This window comes from Diabrotica virgifera, chromosome 2 (genome assembly GCF_917563875.1).
Source record: "Diabrotica virgifera virgifera chromosome 2, PGI_DIABVI_V3a".
In the NCBI taxonomy this organism is placed as follows: Eukaryota; Metazoa; Arthropoda; class Insecta; order Coleoptera; family Chrysomelidae; genus Diabrotica; species Diabrotica virgifera.
In genome coordinates, this window is record NC_065444.1 from 265322980 (window position 1) to 265342052 (window position 19073).

Below are 19073 nucleotides of genomic sequence, written 5' to 3' on the forward strand. Positions count from 1 at the left end.
TTCAAAATATACCTAAAAATGTAAATTATAAATAAATTTACAGATTATTAACAGGTCTCTATAATCGTACTTAACCATATACAAATATGTGGTGGATTCGACAAATATTCAAAATATCTCGATAAACACTGGCTTTTCGAGAAAGTAGGAAGAGGCAAAAAAGTTTTAAAAACGTTATGTTTAATTAATGGTAGCACAATAATAATTTAACTGGAACGTACACAAAAGTTTGGGGGGGTTTAAGGGAATAAAACCCCCATAAAATTTTTATGGGGTGCACAAATTTCACTTAAATTTTTTTGTAAGATGTTCTTGCTATAATTATGCCACATGTCCATTTCCAAGAAAAATCTCTAATAGTTTTTGATATATGGGAAAAAACTGATTTTCATTTTGTAACTTCAAAGGCCTGTAACTTTTTTTATGTGCACATTTGTACTAAGGTAAGTTAGGTTAAATCGACCTATTTTTGACCCCAGAATCTGTGGTATGATTTATGACCAATCTTTTCGGGACACCCTGTATAATATGCCAAAAAATCATAAATCAAAAATATAAATCTACCTGTTTCGGGATTTTTCTTTAAACTCGCCGACTTACGAAATAACGAATTTATTTCTTTCATTTCCACCATACTGTATGTACACTATGCTATTGAGATTATATTAGTTTGTAATATTAATAATTAATAAGTTTGGCGAACAAATACACTATTTTTATTTCTTTAACTTTATTCGTACACATTTTCTCTTTAAATTACCAAAATTACAGTGAAATGTGAAATTTTGTTATCATGGCATTTTATCTCTAAATTATGAAAATTACAGTGAAACGTGGCAACAATGTGATGCATGCAATGAAAATGTTTGTTCTAGCAAACAGTCAAACTAGTCAAAAACCGTCAGCAAACAGTTGGTCAGTGAGAAAACATAATACAGTCACCAGTGTTATCCCCTCTACTCGCGCTGGTCCACTATTCGCGCTGGTCCACTATTCGCTGATGGTTTCAAACCGTTTGAAACTGATGCTAGAACAAACCAAACCTAATGTTAATTATCGAATTATAGAGTTGATATATGTGACACCGTGGTTGTCCTACTTCAACATTTTTTAACAATTTTTGTATGTTACGGACCACGATTATTAGACATTCACTAGTCTAAGAACCGTGGTTACGAACAAAATATACAAGAAAGCTGAGCATATAATGTTTCATTTGACACAGTTGTCATACTTCAACATGTTTTAGCACTGTTTGTGACTCATCAATAAAATATGGAGTAAAGATGAGCATGTGTGTTACATATTATGACACTGTGCTTGTTATATTTCAACATTTTTTCAAAGTTGTAGTTGTTTCAAAGTTTCCTGTATTTCAAAGTTTTTTAGCCGTTTCTGTATGTCATAGATAAATTTGTCGGTTGTTTTGCCATTGGCATTTCTTAAGGCAATTTTTTTATTGAATTGGAAGTTGGAAGACAAGTTGTGTATAAAATTCTCTATGTTTTGTACGTAAATATCCTTCCTAGATAATACAGGTTTTCTGATGACCTCAGTTGGATGAAGTTTTGGACGGAGGACAGATACGGAACCGACAATTTACTTACCTCTCAAATATTTTGATAATTTATTCTTGTAAAAATGTATAGAAAAAGATGAAAACTAAAGAACGGGAAGCAAAGCAACGTGAAATAGCTTTATTTTTTTCAGAATTTTGTGATTTATGATTATTGGACAAACAGCAAACACCCTATTAATGGAGCGCCGACTGTCTTGGCTTGTCCCATCGTTTGTCGGTAAATGAGGGACGAGGACGCTTCCAACTCGGAAACGGAGGTCCAGAAAACCAGTGCCGTGGTAATTTTGTGGTCTAACGACATTGTGTTGTAATTTTTATCGTTGTGGGAATTACCCAAGCTACTAATATGTCTAACGCCACCATTGGTTGTGGACCTTGTTACTATTAGAGACATGATGGTTCGACCGATTATATCACAAAGTAAATATTTATTCATTTTACAACTACGTGGGGTGCCAAATGTGCTCTCTTTTCTTTTCACTATTTGTCTTCAAATTTTGTTTATATTTAAAAAACGAAAAATGTTCAAATCGATTTTTCTGAAAAACGGTGTATTCTACGACTTAACGCAAGAGTACCTTTTAGTACTAGAATACCTCACAATTTAATAATCCAGTGTCAAGAATGCTTAAAAGTTAGAGACAAAAAAGTTATGTAATAAAATAACCGTTGCCCTACCCAAAAGGGACACCTATGACTGGTACTAGAAATTCGCAATTTATGGAATCGATGTATCTCTGGAAGATAAATAGACGTACCAGTTTTCGTTTTTCTAAGTAGAAGCGTTCTAGAGATATTTAAAAAAAAACTAATTAAAAGACGCCTTCTTCAAAGAGCTCTAGCTTCCTTAGAAAGCATTTTCGCACTAGGTGATTTGAATTAAACCATAACATTTTGAACCCAGGACTCTACAGTTACAATATTAATGAAACACCCTGTATAAATCAAGTATTATGTTCATATGGGATTGAGCCAAAATTATTGGTGTAATGTAGACATGCCACAAGAAAACATTTTTGATAAACAAGAAGTAAATTATAATGTTTAAAAATATCTTCTGAAATACGTAATTCGATCCTTTGGTGTTATGTTATTTTTTTTTTGTTTTTTTTTTAGGATGAACTCTCTGAAAAATCCTTATTGGCGTCGAAGAAAGACGAGCTGGATGCGGCGTCTAGGCATTGGAAATCGAGAGTGGAGAAATCCGACGCAGAAAAATTCTCCGTCGCCGGAAAGATGGGAGAGAAAATTAAGCAGACGATTCCTACGATTAATATACCGGCGGCCACAGATAGCAACAAGAGGACCCCGCAGGCGAAGAGGTTTAAACTGAAGGATGGTAAGTAAAGTTTGATTAGCAATATTTAAAGGACACTCACTTAACCCCCCACCCACCCAATACTCCAAAGAAGTCAAACTTCGAATAAAGAAAGCACGAACCAACTTCAATAAAATGAGAAAGGTACTTTGTGTAAGAGAACTGAAATTAGACTTTAGAGTTAGGCTGGCAAGGTGTTATATTTTCTTGACTCTGCTTTACGGGACAGAAGCATGGAACTTGTCGACTGCTAAAAAGTTGGAAGCATTTGAACTGTGAGTGTATAGAAGAATCCTGAAGATATCATGGACCGAGCATGTAACAAACAACGAAGTCATGAGAAGAGTCAACAAAAGAATGGAAATATTGGAAACCATCAAGACACGAAAGCTGCAATATCTGGGGCATGTTATGCGTAATGAGAGTTACAACAAACTTCAATCAATTATACAAGGGAAAATCCAGGGCAAGAGAAGTGTGGGAAGGAGAAGACTCTCATCTCAGGTTGAGTAACTTGAGGGAATGGTACAGATGCACATCAATCGAACTATTCAGAGCAGCAGCATCTAAGATCAGAATAGCCATGATGATTGTCAACCTCCATCACGGAGATGGCACGTAAAGAAGAGCAAGGAACACCCTTTATGAAGAGTTACACCTAACACCTACAAAACTCTTGGTTACCTTATTCAGATATCCTAGCACTCCTCGTTATGAAGATGTGAGAAACCAGATAGTGCTTCTTCGAGAAAGACTCCACTTCAGACCTTCGGTGTCCTATTTGGGGATACTAAGAAGAAGAGCTAATTTCCTAGGTACACTGATTGGTAAACTTGAAAATACCTCTTCTAAAACTCTCCTGCACACTTACAAAACCTAACCTAACCATAAGACCAGTTATCGAGTACAAAACATGTATCTATTTTTCGCTAAATAACAGCCAAAGTAACATCAATTTAGCTACAGAAAGAAAAACTCTGAGGAAATGAATGAGGTAATCTGCAGATTATCCGTCAGTATTAATCCACCCTCTTGCCAAAATCCCCACATTGGAGGACAGGATCCGGTCTCTCAACAAAAGATATGTGCCACGCACAATAGACAGTGCCAACAACAGAGCAAAAGGTCTTAAAAGCCCCTTGGTATGGCATTGGGCATGTATTCACCAGGCATTCCAAGAAAAAAGTTACATTCCTTTCAGCCACTTGGCGGGGAACGAACCTGATAAGCAACTCTCCTTGGATATTGCGAGATAATATAAGCTACAAACCAAAAATGTTGATCCAACAGCCGTTTCTAATATATAGCTGATAACACTCAAGGTATATACCTTCCTGATCACAACTTGACAACTTAGCCTTTCCTTCCCAAAAAGAAACTCTCAGCCCATCTTTAATTCCTCCGACTCCACTAGCAATTCCGCCGCTCTACCCACTTTACAACTGGCATTGCTCGTGTTCGTCCCATTCCACGCTCCCGTTACAAAAAAGGGGAGCATCTCCACCGCGAAGAGGCGAAAGCCTAAGCAAAGTTTCATAAGAATGTTACTCTTTTTGAGTCTTCCGTGAAATGTACCCTTGCAGCTGCAGCTCCCGACTTCTCAAATTTACCAACTGTAACTTTACTATCTTTATCAGCACAAGCCAGCAACAACCAGCCTAATGGAACTTTTGGTTGCCTTTGGTTTTTGCCTTTGAATCCAGTTCGAATGGCTTCCAAATATTCCTCTGTCGAGACTCTGCTTCACTAAGCACATACTTAAAACCTTCTTTATTTCACCTTCCTTGTTTCACCGCTCATTCTCACTTCCTGAATAATTTTCCTTCATGGCTAAGTTTCATCGAGGGTTTCCTCTATTATAATTTTTCATTAGTTTTCAGTTTTTTTTTCAGAAGTTCCTTGTACCATTTTTGATGATTTTCCTATTGTTGTCCATATTTAATCCATACACCCCTCACTTCCGGTATCAAAAGAAATGAGCTCTGGAAGAATTATTTACGTGTTGCCGAGCCTTATGTGATCTGGAATGTTAAATTATCTTCCAAAAATTTTCTGGAGATATCTTAGTTGTTTTATGTTCTCTTAGGAGATTCTTCAAAATGACACCAATAGTAGGCAAGATGATAGGTATCTTCTGGCTACTTTCCATTCTCCATTGTCTTTTTATGTACAAAGAAGTTCCAAATAAAGGGATCCAAAGGCTTCAAACTTACATACTCGTAACGTTATAACGTTGTATCAATTTTGCTGACAGTCACTTCTTTTTACAGCTGTTCCTCGTATAGGTAACAAACTACATAAACTCTGCAAGAAAGTTGGTGTTGAAAGTGAAACTGCTCACAAAATGTACCTACATAATTTTTAAGCTTATCAGAATATTTTTATGCTTCTATTAAACCATCTTGGAAGCCTCATTATCGCTCAACGAGAACGAAATGAATACTAATTCGATTATATATCATTTGTGATCACAATATAAATTACTTGAAATTCCTGAGCATCCAGCCGGAAAATTCATAGAAACGTATAACATACAGAATCATTATTAACATTCACGGTTATGCTATTAGATAATTTTTATTAAACCATTAGAGATTGTCATTCGATCTAATGGGGAATAATTGTATTTAAACTAAAATACTAAGGTGGGAATGCACTTATTTTGTTTATTATTCAGGAGTAATCAGGAGCTATTCAAATTGTATTAGAATTCCTTTAATGTTCCAATACATTTTTTCTACAATTTTTATCATGAATAGACTTTCTCTCTCATCTATCGTTTGATTTTTTGTGGCCCTCTCCGATATTTTGGTTGAGTTTCGCTTTTTTACTTCGATGTCCAGCAAAAACAACTTAAGTTGTTGCGTACTGTTTCACTAACTAGGACCTTGCAGTCTTTACACTCAAGTATTTTTTGTTCGCTTGTGTACATAATACGTTGAATTTCTTTTTTTTTAAAGAATATTGTGACACTATTTATAGGCCGCTCACAACCTGGCCTATTTCTTTCCGAACATTCTCGTCGTCACCAGAGAACACCATTCCTTTCCACGGCATTCGGAACGAGGGATACCGAAGTATATAAGAACGAGAGACTCATTTAACAGGCAGTCAGTTATCGACGCTTAATAATTATTGTATTTCGAATTGAGTTGTTCGCCGTGTATTTTAAAATGTATTAGTTATTGGAATTATTATGTTTTATTTAGTAAAATCATAAATTTGAGATTGTAAATAAATTAAATCTGTTAGTTTGAATTGTTTGTAAGTATTAAATAAATTAAATAAGTGTTGTAAAATAAAATAATATAAAGTAAGTCTTCCTTTATTTAAATTAAACTTAGTGCCTAAAAACATAAATAATAAAATAGTAAAGTCAACCGCGTAAATCAGTACAATATGTTAACAATCGCTATATCTAATGCTGTTGATGACTCAAGCATATCATCTCCAGCTTCATTTCTAGTTCCAAAGCCTAATCCTTCATATATTACTTGATGTGCTAATTTTTCTAACATGTAATGGTTTTCCCCCTGAAATAGTTCTAAACCGGAAATCCGAAAGGAAGCTCAGTTTGCTTCCAGAACATTTAACCTCGGGAGATGCCATCATTTCAGTATTTCTATTACATTGGAGGTCTTTTCATTTTTATGGCCTGAAAAATATACATACTACAAATTTTTTATGTTATTAACGTAGATCATTTTTATCATTTATAATAGGTATTTTTTATTTATCAGTCTGTGTAAAAGTGATCATGTGAAAAACTATCGGAAATTATGACTTATAAATGTTTATTAACTCACAAGATTTTGCCAACAAAATTTAAATTTTTGTGTAGACTTTTCTGACAAAAAATTCGAGTAAGTCTAATTTAGTACAGTATAAGATTGTTTCGCAACATTCAAGCGTTAGGTATACTGTATACTATAGACATGGTTGTTATCAGTAATTAGAAAGACAAATATAGTTTCTCACCTTGAATAAAAAATCACCAAAAATATTTCAGTTTCTACCTTAAGGTAGTAAATAAAACACTTCCTATGATTCATGTAATAAGTTTCTTGAATGGCGCCTGTTGAAAGTATGTATTAAAAGTTGCAAGTGGTTAATAGTGCTTTCTGTTTAGATGTGGTTTTTTACATTTGCTTATTTTTTTATATTTTTTGCAGGTCCAGATTCAACACCCACGTCTCCAGAAAAAAATAGTAACTTTGATCTCACTAGAAGTAAATCCCTTTCATATTCAGCAAGTTTAATATCCAAAACAGGTAAATATTATTTTTAATGGTCAAATATATCAAATATTTTTTTCATGGTGTTCATAATCATCCAATTCAAGCCAAGAAAAGTTGGTAATCATAGCACTAACCGTTGACGGTGATGACCTGGTCAACGTCGTTATCAAAGACATATGGACCGATGACACGCCAGCTCAGAATCCATCATTTTGCACCAGAAATTTTTCCATTTATTTGGATGGTTTTCGTTGAAGACATAGATTAAAAAGTGGATCAAAAATTGATCTTCTAGTTTAATTGTCTTCGTGACTACACACTACACTATCTTTCCCTGGAGCTCTATTTTCTTTTATATTTTTGACACTATGTTGAATTTGTACCTTTCGTATGCGGAATGGGACGTTTCGGCGTCGCCGTTTCGGCGTGGCCGTTTGGGCGTAGAGCCGTTTCGGCGTAGGCCGTTTCGGCGTAGGCCGTTTCGGCGTCGGCCATTTCGGCGTCAGAAATTTTATTTTAGTTGACTAAATACCTACATTGAGGTTTATTGTCAGGCAATTTTTTGGAAAAAAATCTTTTAATATAGTTATTTAAATACATTGGAGTTCATTGGTCACACAATTTTAACATTAATGGTCAAGTAGAAAAATAAACTAAATATATTTCTTTTATAAACATTTTGTTATATTTTATTCTGCAAATACCTATATTGGATTTTTTATTAATGCATATTAATAATAATTGCTGTTCTCTTAATTGTCCCAGAGCTAATTAGATGATAACTGACATTTTTCAACTTTAATTAGACATACATTATATGGTATATAGACGGAGAATTTTAATATTGTTAAAATATCTTTTTTAAGCAAAAATATTTGCAGAATGTATATTTTTATAACCCTACATGGGGATGGCCCGTTTCGGCGCCGGCGATTCGGCGCCAGCGATTCGGCGTCGGCGTTTCGGCGCCTGCCGGTTCGGCGCCCGCCGATTCGGCGCCCGCCGATTCGGCGCCGGCTGATTCGGCGACAGATACTTTGGCAAAGTGAGAGAGAAAAAAAATAGTTGTTAATGTATGATAGTCTGAAATTTTCTTTAACAAAAAATGTAGAGTCAGGAGAACAATTTTCGACATTTTAATTTTAGAAGATGTAAAATAATACCCGAAAGTTAGGTTTGGACCGAAGGGTTAGGTCTTCCTCCTTTGAAAATTGTACTGTATAATATATAATATATATAATATATTAATTTTTTAATTAATTATGTGCAATTAAATAGCTTACATTTACAAAAGTTGGAAAAAATAACATTTAATATATTTTTTTAGTGTGGTATAGATATAAATCAAGAGCCTCTTAAATTTCTAAAAAAGTAACGTAGGTATAATCTAATGTCTTACTAATAGACTCCAATGTAGGTATTTAGTCAACTAAAATAAAATCTCTGACGCCGAAATGGCCGACGCCGAAACGGCCTACGCCGAAACGGCTCTACGCCCAAACGGCCACGCCGAAATGGCCACGCCGAAACGGCGACGCCGAAATGTCCTAGACCCTTTCGTATGTGCTGTTCGACGAGCGCTGGAATAACTTTGCTTTAATATAATGTTTCATAGAAACTTTCCACTATATGTAATATGCCTGGTCTATCTGAGAGTACGTATATTTCCGTTTTTGTCTTTAAGTTGGAAGATTTTCTTTGTGCCAATTTTGGTTTTTTTCCTTAATGTTTTCATACTTTATAGTTTTTATAATTATTGTTCTTTGTTCTTGTATTTTCTAATGTCTCGTCTGATAGCTTTAGAGATTTCTTTATTTATGGTGTTTGTTTCTTGTGGGTCAACATTTAAGTACATGTCTTTTTTGTGCTACTCGATTTTCCACCTTTTCTTTCGGTTCTTTACTAATTTTTTCTTCTTTTTTATTTGAATTCAAACTTGTCTTGGGCTTGTGTTATTCTGTCTACTATGGCTTCGTTGTGTACTGCTGATATTTTTTCAAAGTCAAGTTCATTCATTGGGCGCGTCGAAGGTTTGAAATTTTTTTCCACCTACCTCTACCGAAAGTATACTTTTCCGGATCTGATTGTAGGGAGCAAAGTTGTACTTTTCTTCCCTAGGGAGGAAAAGTAAAAGTGTCGTCATGATATTTCATTCATGAAATATAATTTATTGACGCCCTGTACAATATCTATTTTCTATTACGTAAGTATCTATACATTTTAACGTTTATTTATAAAACACCCTGTATTTTGCAGAATGGTAAAAAACAGTAAATTGTTATTTTGATTTAACAATGTTTACAATAGGTTTGTTCTAGCATGTAGTTTTGTATGGTTTGACACCAAATTATTGTACTGCTTTATTGCGCATGTTCCATCCACAAACTGTTTTTTGCTAGAACGCTTTTTTATCGGAGTAAAATACCAACGTCAAATTGTTGGTTTTCATTTATAATTTTGAGGTTAGATTAGAAATATGTACATTTTTCTTATAAGTATCCAAATTTTCAAGATTTATGCTATATATTAAAAATTAATATTATAAACGTAAATAATGTTAAGTAACATAGTCAAAACCTATTACTTTCATTTAAAATTTGTAAACGTCAAACAAATAATTCCACTGCGTAACGCACAAACTTAAAATCCGGACAAAATCCGCAAACTCTTTTGACCGTTTGACGCCAATTTCCAAATCAAAATTTACTGTCGTTAGAACGCCCGACCAGTAGTTTCGAACTAGTAATCTGTTTGCTTGAACGTCATCAAACAAATGCGCATGTTCCTGATGGTTTTAAACCGTTTGAAACTGACGCTAGAACAGACCTATTAATAATTTGACTTATATTTGACAGTTGACAGTTATATTGTACCTACCTACTTGTTAGTTTTAGTTTTAATAAATTTTGTTGGTTAGTTACACTGGCGAAGCGTCCATGTAACCACTGTTACCATTGGTAACAGTTAAAAATCTTGCAAATAAATATGTATTTTATGACGATGAATAATTCCATTTATTGTTTTATTTTATTTTTACCAATAGAAATATATTATTATATTATGTGTTAATAGTACCTAATTCAGTAAATAGCCAGACACACGAAAATATTGGCGAGTTTATGTGACTCAGTTGCACTTTATTATATTCTGTTACCAGTCTCATTTGTGGTGACAATGAATGGTTATCTCGCTGTCGCTCGGGCGGCTCGGGACCGGCTAGTGAAAATGTTGAAGGAGCGATGGGCGTAAGCGCGCTGTGTATATCAGTAGGGCTGTTACCAGATTTAAATTTGCTAACAGTACCTATAATAAAAAGTGTGCGTGCAGTTCACCATGGATGAGTGTCGCTGCGTAATCGATCAACTACTTGAAAAGTAATTCTGATTGAAAAATAAAATGAGATTATTGAAAATGAAAGACCTATTTTAAACAATTTAAAAAAGGAATTTAAAAAATTAGCTCGATATTTTAAATTTAGTTGGTACAGTGAAAATCCTTGGTTATGTGGTTGCAAGAAAAATAGACTGTATTGTTGGCCATGTCTTCTGGTTTTTACAGAAAAATGGGTGGACCAGGTTCACGATTTAAATAGTTTTAGAGTTTTAAAAAAGAGACATGAAAAGATTCAGTTTGGCAAAACAAGAATCAAAAGTTCTCTTAACCAAGCATTTAAAGCAAATATTGCTAAACATAATGAGTTTGTTAAAAAATAGATAGGTACTCCTATATCCTTAGATCACTTATAATAGATATGTACCGTATGTTTTTTGGCCGAACAAGAATTAGCGTTTCGTGGTCATTTTGAGGGCGACGGCTCTGACATTCGAGGCAATTACAGGGAATTGTTAACATTAATTGCCAAAAAAGATCAAAAATTTTGCCAACATCTAGAAACATCAACTGTTTTTTCGAGAGTTTCAAGTGATATACAAAATGATATTATTGAAGCTATATATATATATACATTTAGCAATATCTTCATTTTTTTTAATAAGATTTTTTGTATCTGGTTTTGGTAACACTTTAGAAAAAGTCACGCGTCGCCACTGGTTAGTTACATAAATAAATTAAGTAAAAATGAAAAAATGACTTGTTATTTGAGGAAGGTGGAAAAATCATATGTATAACATGGGAGTAAAGTGCCTTTTTTCTCCCTTGAATGATTACTGCCCTCCGCTACGTGTCGGGCAGTAAACTTAATTCTCGGGAGGAAAAGTAGCACTTTTCTCCCTTGTTATACAAATAGCTATTACTTTTACTGTCTTCAGTCTTTCTTACATTTCCTGATTTAAAAGGTACATTTCTTCCTCGATATGACCCGATGTTGGTGCTTAGATTTAAAGAATCTTTGTGGAGTAACCGGTGTTTAGTTGTATTTTTGCAAGGATATAATTTGTGGGAACTGCTTTTACTGATATGATATTCTCAGATGTCACATTTTTGCCACAGAAGGTGACTTTTTGCTCCGTGAGTCGTGTTAATGCGCATGTATGACTCCATGCCCAAAGGCTCGTAGTCTCTATGCTAATTTGCTAGATGTAGCTTCAGTAATATGGCCACTAACAACTGCCAAAGTTTAGAAGTCTCTATTAAAAACGTCAGACGTATTTTCAACTGAAATTGTTGTGAAGTCCCATTACAGACACTAAATTACATTTGTTATTGTTAATGTTATTCTCTTATGTTGAATTTATGTTATTGTTAATGTTATTCTCTTATGTTGAATTTATGTTATTGTAATGTTAAAATTTAGTTTCTCATGAAGAGTAAGCGTGCACAATGAGCAAATTTTCTTCTTCAATATCTTTCTGATCTAGTTTGTTGGTTTTTTTATTATACCTACCTATATTTTTAACATATTTTGTTATTTTAGAAACCGAAACCAGCAAACATGTCACAAAATCAGTATCCGTACTTAAACCAGACGACGATACCACCTTCAAATCGTTCTTCAAGAGTTTTGAGCATTTTGACAACAAAGAGCAATTGGACGTGTCTCTGGAAGACTTCGATGCCATAAAAAGACAACCGTTGTTGGTGATTAAGAAGAACGTGCAAGTCCAGAGGAGGAGAGGCGCTTCCAAAAATCCTATAAAAGTTCTTGCTGCCAGATCGGATATCTCGGATGAATATACCGAAGTTATCACTGGAGTTGCGGAGAGAGAGAAAAAGAGACTTAATATTGAGAAATGTAAGTATTTTTACTTGTGGGTTTAGTTTTATAAATTCTACTTTTCGATTATCGAAAAAAAAATCTTTAGGATTAAAATCAGGTGAACGAGGACGCCATTCAATACGAGGTGGTCTGATTAAATAAAGTCAAACATTTACACCAAAATGAGCTGGAGCTCCGTCTTACTGAAAGCATATCTCATTAAAATTGACTCCAAACCTGTTTTTCAGGGCAGGTACAGGACTATTCACTATATTTTGACCCCCCTGTAAACTGATTTATTTACAGAATTAGAAAAAAATTTAAAATATAAAAGTTATTCAATTTTTAAATTATGATTTTTTGACATATATATCGTCATATACTAGTGACGTCATCCATCTGGGCGTAATGACGTACTCGACGTACATTTTAAATGAGAATATGGGTCGTGTAATACCTGATTTGAAAGGTTATTCAATTCTCTATTCAGTAATATAAACATTTTAATATTAAGAATATTAATTTTAATATTACAAGATAATTATTTTTACAGGATGTCCAAAAAAAATTTTTTTGAATTAAATTAATTCACACAAAAAGAAGAATGTATGTAATTCAAAATATCTTCTACTGCTGTTAGAAAACAGAAATAAAAGTTTATTGCACGAATAGACATTGCTTTTTGATTAAATTCAATGTTCAAACTGCCAAGAGGCAGATGGGTGGCAGCTTGAATATTGAATTTAACCTTTAACTACCCGCGCATCAAGTTATAACATAACTACACGCGTGGCGTACTTTATACGCCACAAGAAAATACACTTAAAAACAGCGGATTTGTTAATTTTTTTTTGAAAAAATACACTTAGTTGTTTGTTATAAACCTTATTCGGCATAAGTGAATACTTGGAGTTCCTTCTCAGTAAGCCAATTGGGATTTATAACTGGAATCATGGAATAACTGGATTCCATGATAAATAAAATTACTAAAATTTTTTTTGAAATGTGATTTTTTACAGGAGAAGAAGTATTGTTTATAAAGAAAAATATATTTTGTGCCATAATGACTAAAAAACAATTGAAATATATACTTATATTACTACTTATATTAATATAATCGTGGTGTATATTGTCTACCACCGGAAACAACAAATAATAAACTGTAAATTACGACCTTCCCAGAACGCCGATTATAACGAAACTAAAACCAAATTGTAAAGCTCATTCCAGTGATAGGTTAGAGAGATAAACAAGGTCAAAAATTAAATTTTTAAATATATTTGCAGTAGAATTCTTATATCTGGCGTACAAAATACGCCAGCGCGTGTAGTTAAAGGTTAAGTGAAAAGTAATGTTTATTTGTTCAATAAACATTTATTTCTGTTTTCTGACAGCAATAGAATGTATTTTGAATTAAATAAATTACATACATTCTTCTTTTTGTGTCAATTAATTTAATTTAAAACTTTTTTTGGACACCCTGTATAAATGATCGCGGTAATGTTTATATTACTGGATAGGGAATTAAATATCCTTTCAAATGAGCTAGCACACGACCCCTATTCTCATTTAAAAAAATAGTCGATTACGTCATCACGCCCAGATGGATGACGTCACTAGTATATGACGATATATATGTGAAAAAATCATAATTTAAAAATCGAAATTTTGAAAATTTCAGGAGGTGTAACCAAAGAAAGTATTCCACCTGTTGTTAATCTGGTGGTATGGAGACGATATTTATTGTCGTTTTCTGTGCTACTTCGATTGATAACTTACTTTGTTTTTCGGTAGATGGCTTTAGTTGATCCGTGACATTTCTTTCTTTGCAATTCGGAAGGGCCCAAAGTATGATACGTGGAGCTGGAGAAATCGGAGAGAAGAGGATATGGGACTACTGATGAGGAAGAAAAGACCTCCGAAACCGGCATTAACTCTTCCTGCACTCTCCGATTTAACCAGAGTATATTGCAGCTACTGCATTTTCGTGTTGCAAAGAAATTGAAAATGTTTATACATTTTTAAAAATCGAATAACTTTAGTATGTTACATTTTTTTTCTAATTCTGTAAATAACGCAGTTTACAGGGGGGTGAAAATATAGTGAATATCCCTGTACAATTTCATTTCTAAGTGTAGCATTTCATAATTATCGCTGGTTAAATTTCCTCCTATAAAAAAAGCTCCAATCAACTGAGCACCCACTATTGTTACATTTAGTTTTTGTGGTCTTTGAGTATGGTTTTCACGTATCCAGTGTAGATTTACCTCACTCCAATACCTTAAATTTTGGCGATTTACATTCTCACACAGTGTAAATACTAATGTGATACACACAAGACTGATGAATGACCTACATCTTGTATTTGTGAAGCTCTGCGTGAAGAGGTATGTGAATTTTGAACGAAACTGCACCATATCTAAAATTTTATTCTAATTCATAACAGTTTTTGGTCTATCTGTTCGAGTGCCATCTTTTACTCGTCTAGTTTCCTCAAAGCTCTCTACAATTTTTTGTACCGTCGCATTACGGATAGGAAAATGGTTTGGGAAAGTATCGTTGAACAAGTTTGCTACTTCTCTAAAGATCTTTTTTATCGATGAAGCCCCTCATCATTAAAACAGTAATTCGTTCTTTTTCATTAATAATGTTTTTCATATACATTATGTACGTTTTCTTAACTACTGTTTTTTTGTTTTTAGTGGCCAAAAATTCTAATAAAGCCCTAGAAGCCTTGGCCGGTTTGGCAAGTACAGAAAACTTCAAATCCGTCGCCTTGAAGAAATCAACAAATCCAATCGGTTGGCAACCCTGGAAAGACGTGATGCTGTTGCAAGTGAAAGGTAGAAGGCACATCCAAACAAGGCTAGTGGAACCAAACGCCAGCAGTATTAACGAAGGCGACAACTACATCTTAGTCACTTCGAAGGCTCTTTACACCTATACGGGCGCCTACTCGAATGTGATAGAACAATCCAGGACTTCCGACATAGTCAACCATATCCAAAAGACGGGAGACATGGGATGTAAAGTCAACAGGGTACACAGTATTAGCAGCAAAGATAAATCCAAATACGCTCTGGAATTTTGGAAGATTTTGGGAGCGGACAGTATACCAGATACTGTAGGAGCTGGACATCCTGACGAAGACGAAACCTACGAATCAAATATACTCCACACCAACATGATATACACCTTAGAAAACGACGAATTGGCACCATACGAGAAATATTGGGGAACTATACCAAAAGTTGAAATGTTGAAAGATACTAATATCATAGTTTTTGATTTTGGTTCGGAGATGTACGTATGGAGTGGGAAAAATGCTGTCCTGGACAGAAAAAATCTAGCTCTGAAACTCGCTAAAGAAATGTGGTTTGAGGGGTACAACTATTCTGACTGCAATATTTGTCCGTTGAATATTGCTTCCATTTTAGGCGAGAGAGCACAAGAGTCGTTGCCTCTTAAAGCCGACAAGAGACCCGAATGGTCTCTCTTTGCCAAAATAACGCAGCATCGCGAAACTGTTCTTTTTAGAGAGAAGTTCCTAGACTGGCCAGATTTTTCTAGGGTCATTAGAGTAAGGAGCGACGAAAATATCAGAGAAGTGAGCGCTTCCATTGACATTAAACCATGTGACGTCGTCGAGATGGTTAAAGAAAAAGATAAAGAACCAGATTTGATTGTTGAAAAAAACACGCATTTAGGCCGTGGAGATTCATATTTTGACGAAGAATCCAGTCGACTTTTTGAGTACGAGTCTCTGAAGATAAAAGGTTGGCGAATTTTGGAAAACAGTTACGAAGAACTGCCCGAAAAGTCTTTAGGTCAGTTTTATGACGCCGACAGTTACATCTTTCGGTGGGATTTCAGGCAAACTGTTAAGGGGAGAAGGTTAGGTGGAGATCCGTCTAAACACTTGGCTGTAGGGAGGGACAGGTGTATTTTCTTCTGCTGGCAGGGAAGTAACTCGTCAACGAATGAGAAAGGCACTGCAGCTTTCCTCACAGTGGAATTGGACAAGCAGGTGTGTATGATTATATAATATTTTATTAAAACTTATTTGGTACGAAGTTCCTAATAGGTTTGTTCCAACCCGTTAGATTACCATTCTCGGAATGGTTATGCGTATGCGCAGTAACGCATACTTAAAAAAATATTGCATGGTTGAGGTCTGAGAATGTGATGACGAGTTTTCATTTATAGTTAATTTGACTAATTTATACTTTTTGTTACTAAAACTTTTGTGACAATTTCTTTAACTAATTATTCTAATATTAAATTTATCATGCTCAAGTCTGAAGGAGATGCAACTGGATTATTATTAATATTTCCCTTATAGTTAATACTGTCTAATATCCCTCCTGTAGGTAATTGGGATCTAGGGGAAGATATAATTTCATTATGCAAAATTAATGTTGGATCTGGACTATTTGGTCTCTGTCTTTTACATGTTCGAGAATTTGTATTATTTGAATTATTATTGTAGAATATATTATTTGTTGACATTTTGTTAATTGAATTTGATGGGAGCTGGGTGGGTGTATAATTATTGGGATTTATAATGGAGGGAAAGTTTTGAGGCAGGAGAGATTTGTAGTTAGTTCCGTATTAATGGATGTTACTTTTGCATAAGCGTTTCTGAGGAACTGTTTGTTGGCGTCTTGATAACTAATATTATTGGAAGACATAGCGTCTTTAATAAGTTTTTGACGCTGAAATTCTTGACACGCGCTTAAATTTGTAGTAAAATGATCCCCCGAACAATTAAAACATTTTGGAGTGAGATCGGTCTTTTTACATTCTTTTGAGTTATGTGATTCTTGACATTTATCGCACCTAGCTTGCTCTTACACTGCCCACCTGTATGTCCGAATCGAATACAATTAAAGCATAGTAGCACCTTTTGTTTATACGGTTCGACTTCCTTTAGTACCTTGTTGATTGTTACATATTTTGGTAGCACTTCTGACTTAAAACTAACTATACATGTTTTTGTTGGAATGTATTGTGTACCGTTTTCATCTACTTGCCTCCGATTTAATCTTGTGACTTCAAATTTACAGTGTAAATCGTACATTTTGATTCTGTTTTTAACATACTCTACTGAAAATTCTGTGGAAATATCTTTTATTACGCCCTGTCTAACTAAAAGAAACTTAGAAATGTATATGTCTAAATTATTTTTTGTAAATATTGCTTCATTTTTTTTTCGTTACTGCTCATAATCGTAACCATTCCGAGAACGGTAATCTGAGGGTTGGAACAAACCTATTGTTATTACTAAAGCCATTTTTATTACTTTTTCCCGTCTGTCACTTATTCTCTTCCGTCCCTTATTCCCATTTCGTCTATCTCTGACTGAACGGCAGTAAACCACTTCCTTCGTGACCCCCCTCTTCTTTTCTTCCCTTGTTCCCCTGTTTGCAAACCTCTTAGGACGTTTCTTTCTTTTGGTATTAGTAAAATACGTCGTAATCATCTAATTGTCTGTACCCTGATTTTCTGTGTGATTTTGGGTCTATTATACGTCTCCATTAGCTCCTGATTGGTTCTTCTGCGCCATTCCCCGTCAGCCTCTTTTATAACACCAAAATACTTTTCTCAAGATTTTACTCTCACAAATCTCTTAACTTTGTTAGTCCAGACCGTTGGTCTCACTATTGTTTCAGAAGTTCGAATCTTCGTTGCTCTGGATACGATTTTGCATTAAACAGTGCATTTAATGATCCTACCTCTTTGCTACCTTTCAACAAGTGTTTTTGGTACTCAGCAAGGCACTCAAATTTGGATACTTTCCCAAATTTATACTCTCTCTCATTCGTCCTTGGATTGATCCATTGATTTTGTTCTGCATTCTCCCCTCTCATTTCAGTATAAATGGTTTTTTGTTGATTTTGTGAACATTTTTCGACGTTTTATTCTTGAACGCGCCAGAAAGTTATCTGCGCAACTTGATTTAATCCTCTATTGACATTAACCTGATTTGAAAGGTTTTCTTCTATAATGACTTTGTTGAGTGCATTAGTTAGCGTTATCAGTTTCTCTGGTATTCCTTCTTTTTGTACGTAGTTGCCTTGTATTATTTCTACTGGTTTTTCTAGTAATGCCTTCTTTTGCCTACATCTACATAATCGTTTAACTTCTCTCCTTTTGGTTTTACAATGCGCTTTACTTTTTTTCTGTATTCTAATATTTTCCATTTTTGCGTTGTCCCTCTGCGATAGGATTCGTTTGCAGCCCTCTTCAAACCAGTGTTCTCTCTTTTCTGTTTTTTCAATGCTAAGGTCTGCCACTTCTGTCTAGGCTATTCCCATTCCTTCTCTATTGTACGCGTCATTATTCTTACCAATCTCTTGTTTATTTGTTCCTCTGTTCTTTTTATACTTGGTATACTCTACTTGGTATTTTTTCCTTGTTTTCCTTTTCTTGCTTGTTTGGGAATTTCTTGTTTTGTTTGGGAAGTTTGACTATTGCCAATATATGGTCACAATATTGACAATCAGTCATGGATCTATTGTATTTTCTTTTAATCAGAACATGGTCTATTTGGTTTCTCGTTTTCCCATCAGGGAGAAATTTAGGTTATTTTATGTACATCTTTATGATCAATTTGTGTACTTGCTATCTTCTAGGTTATGTTCCATTGAAATTTCCTTTCCTTATGCAGGCTTTTACCACTTGTTATATTCATATATATTCTTATAAATATCTTCTCTTCCTACGTTTGTGTTCATATTTTCTTCTCTGTCTCAGTTTATTCTCTCTGACATCATAAAACCC

General features: G+C 34.4%; 1 protein-coding gene across 7 annotated transcripts in view; it reads left to right on the plus strand.

Moving 5' to 3' along the window:
• The window catches only part of LOC126880622 (supervillin-like), a 668543-nt gene that overhangs the window by 620093 nt on the left and 29377 nt on the right, over positions 1 to 19073 (plus strand). For all 7 annotated transcript variants that reach the window (XR_007696656.1, XM_050644630.1, XM_050644629.1 and 4 more), the window contains 4 exons: positions 2696 to 2918; positions 7070 to 7168; positions 12009 to 12326; positions 14993 to 16317. Coding sequence is in view for 6 of the 7 variants with exons in the window: in XM_050644630.1 (XP_050500587.1) it covers positions 2696 to 2918; positions 7070 to 7168; positions 12009 to 12326; positions 14993 to 16317 (1965 nt within the window). In the remaining variant the exon portion in view is untranslated. The remainder of the gene's footprint in view (positions 1 to 2695; positions 2919 to 7069; positions 7169 to 12008; positions 12327 to 14992; positions 16318 to 19073) is intronic.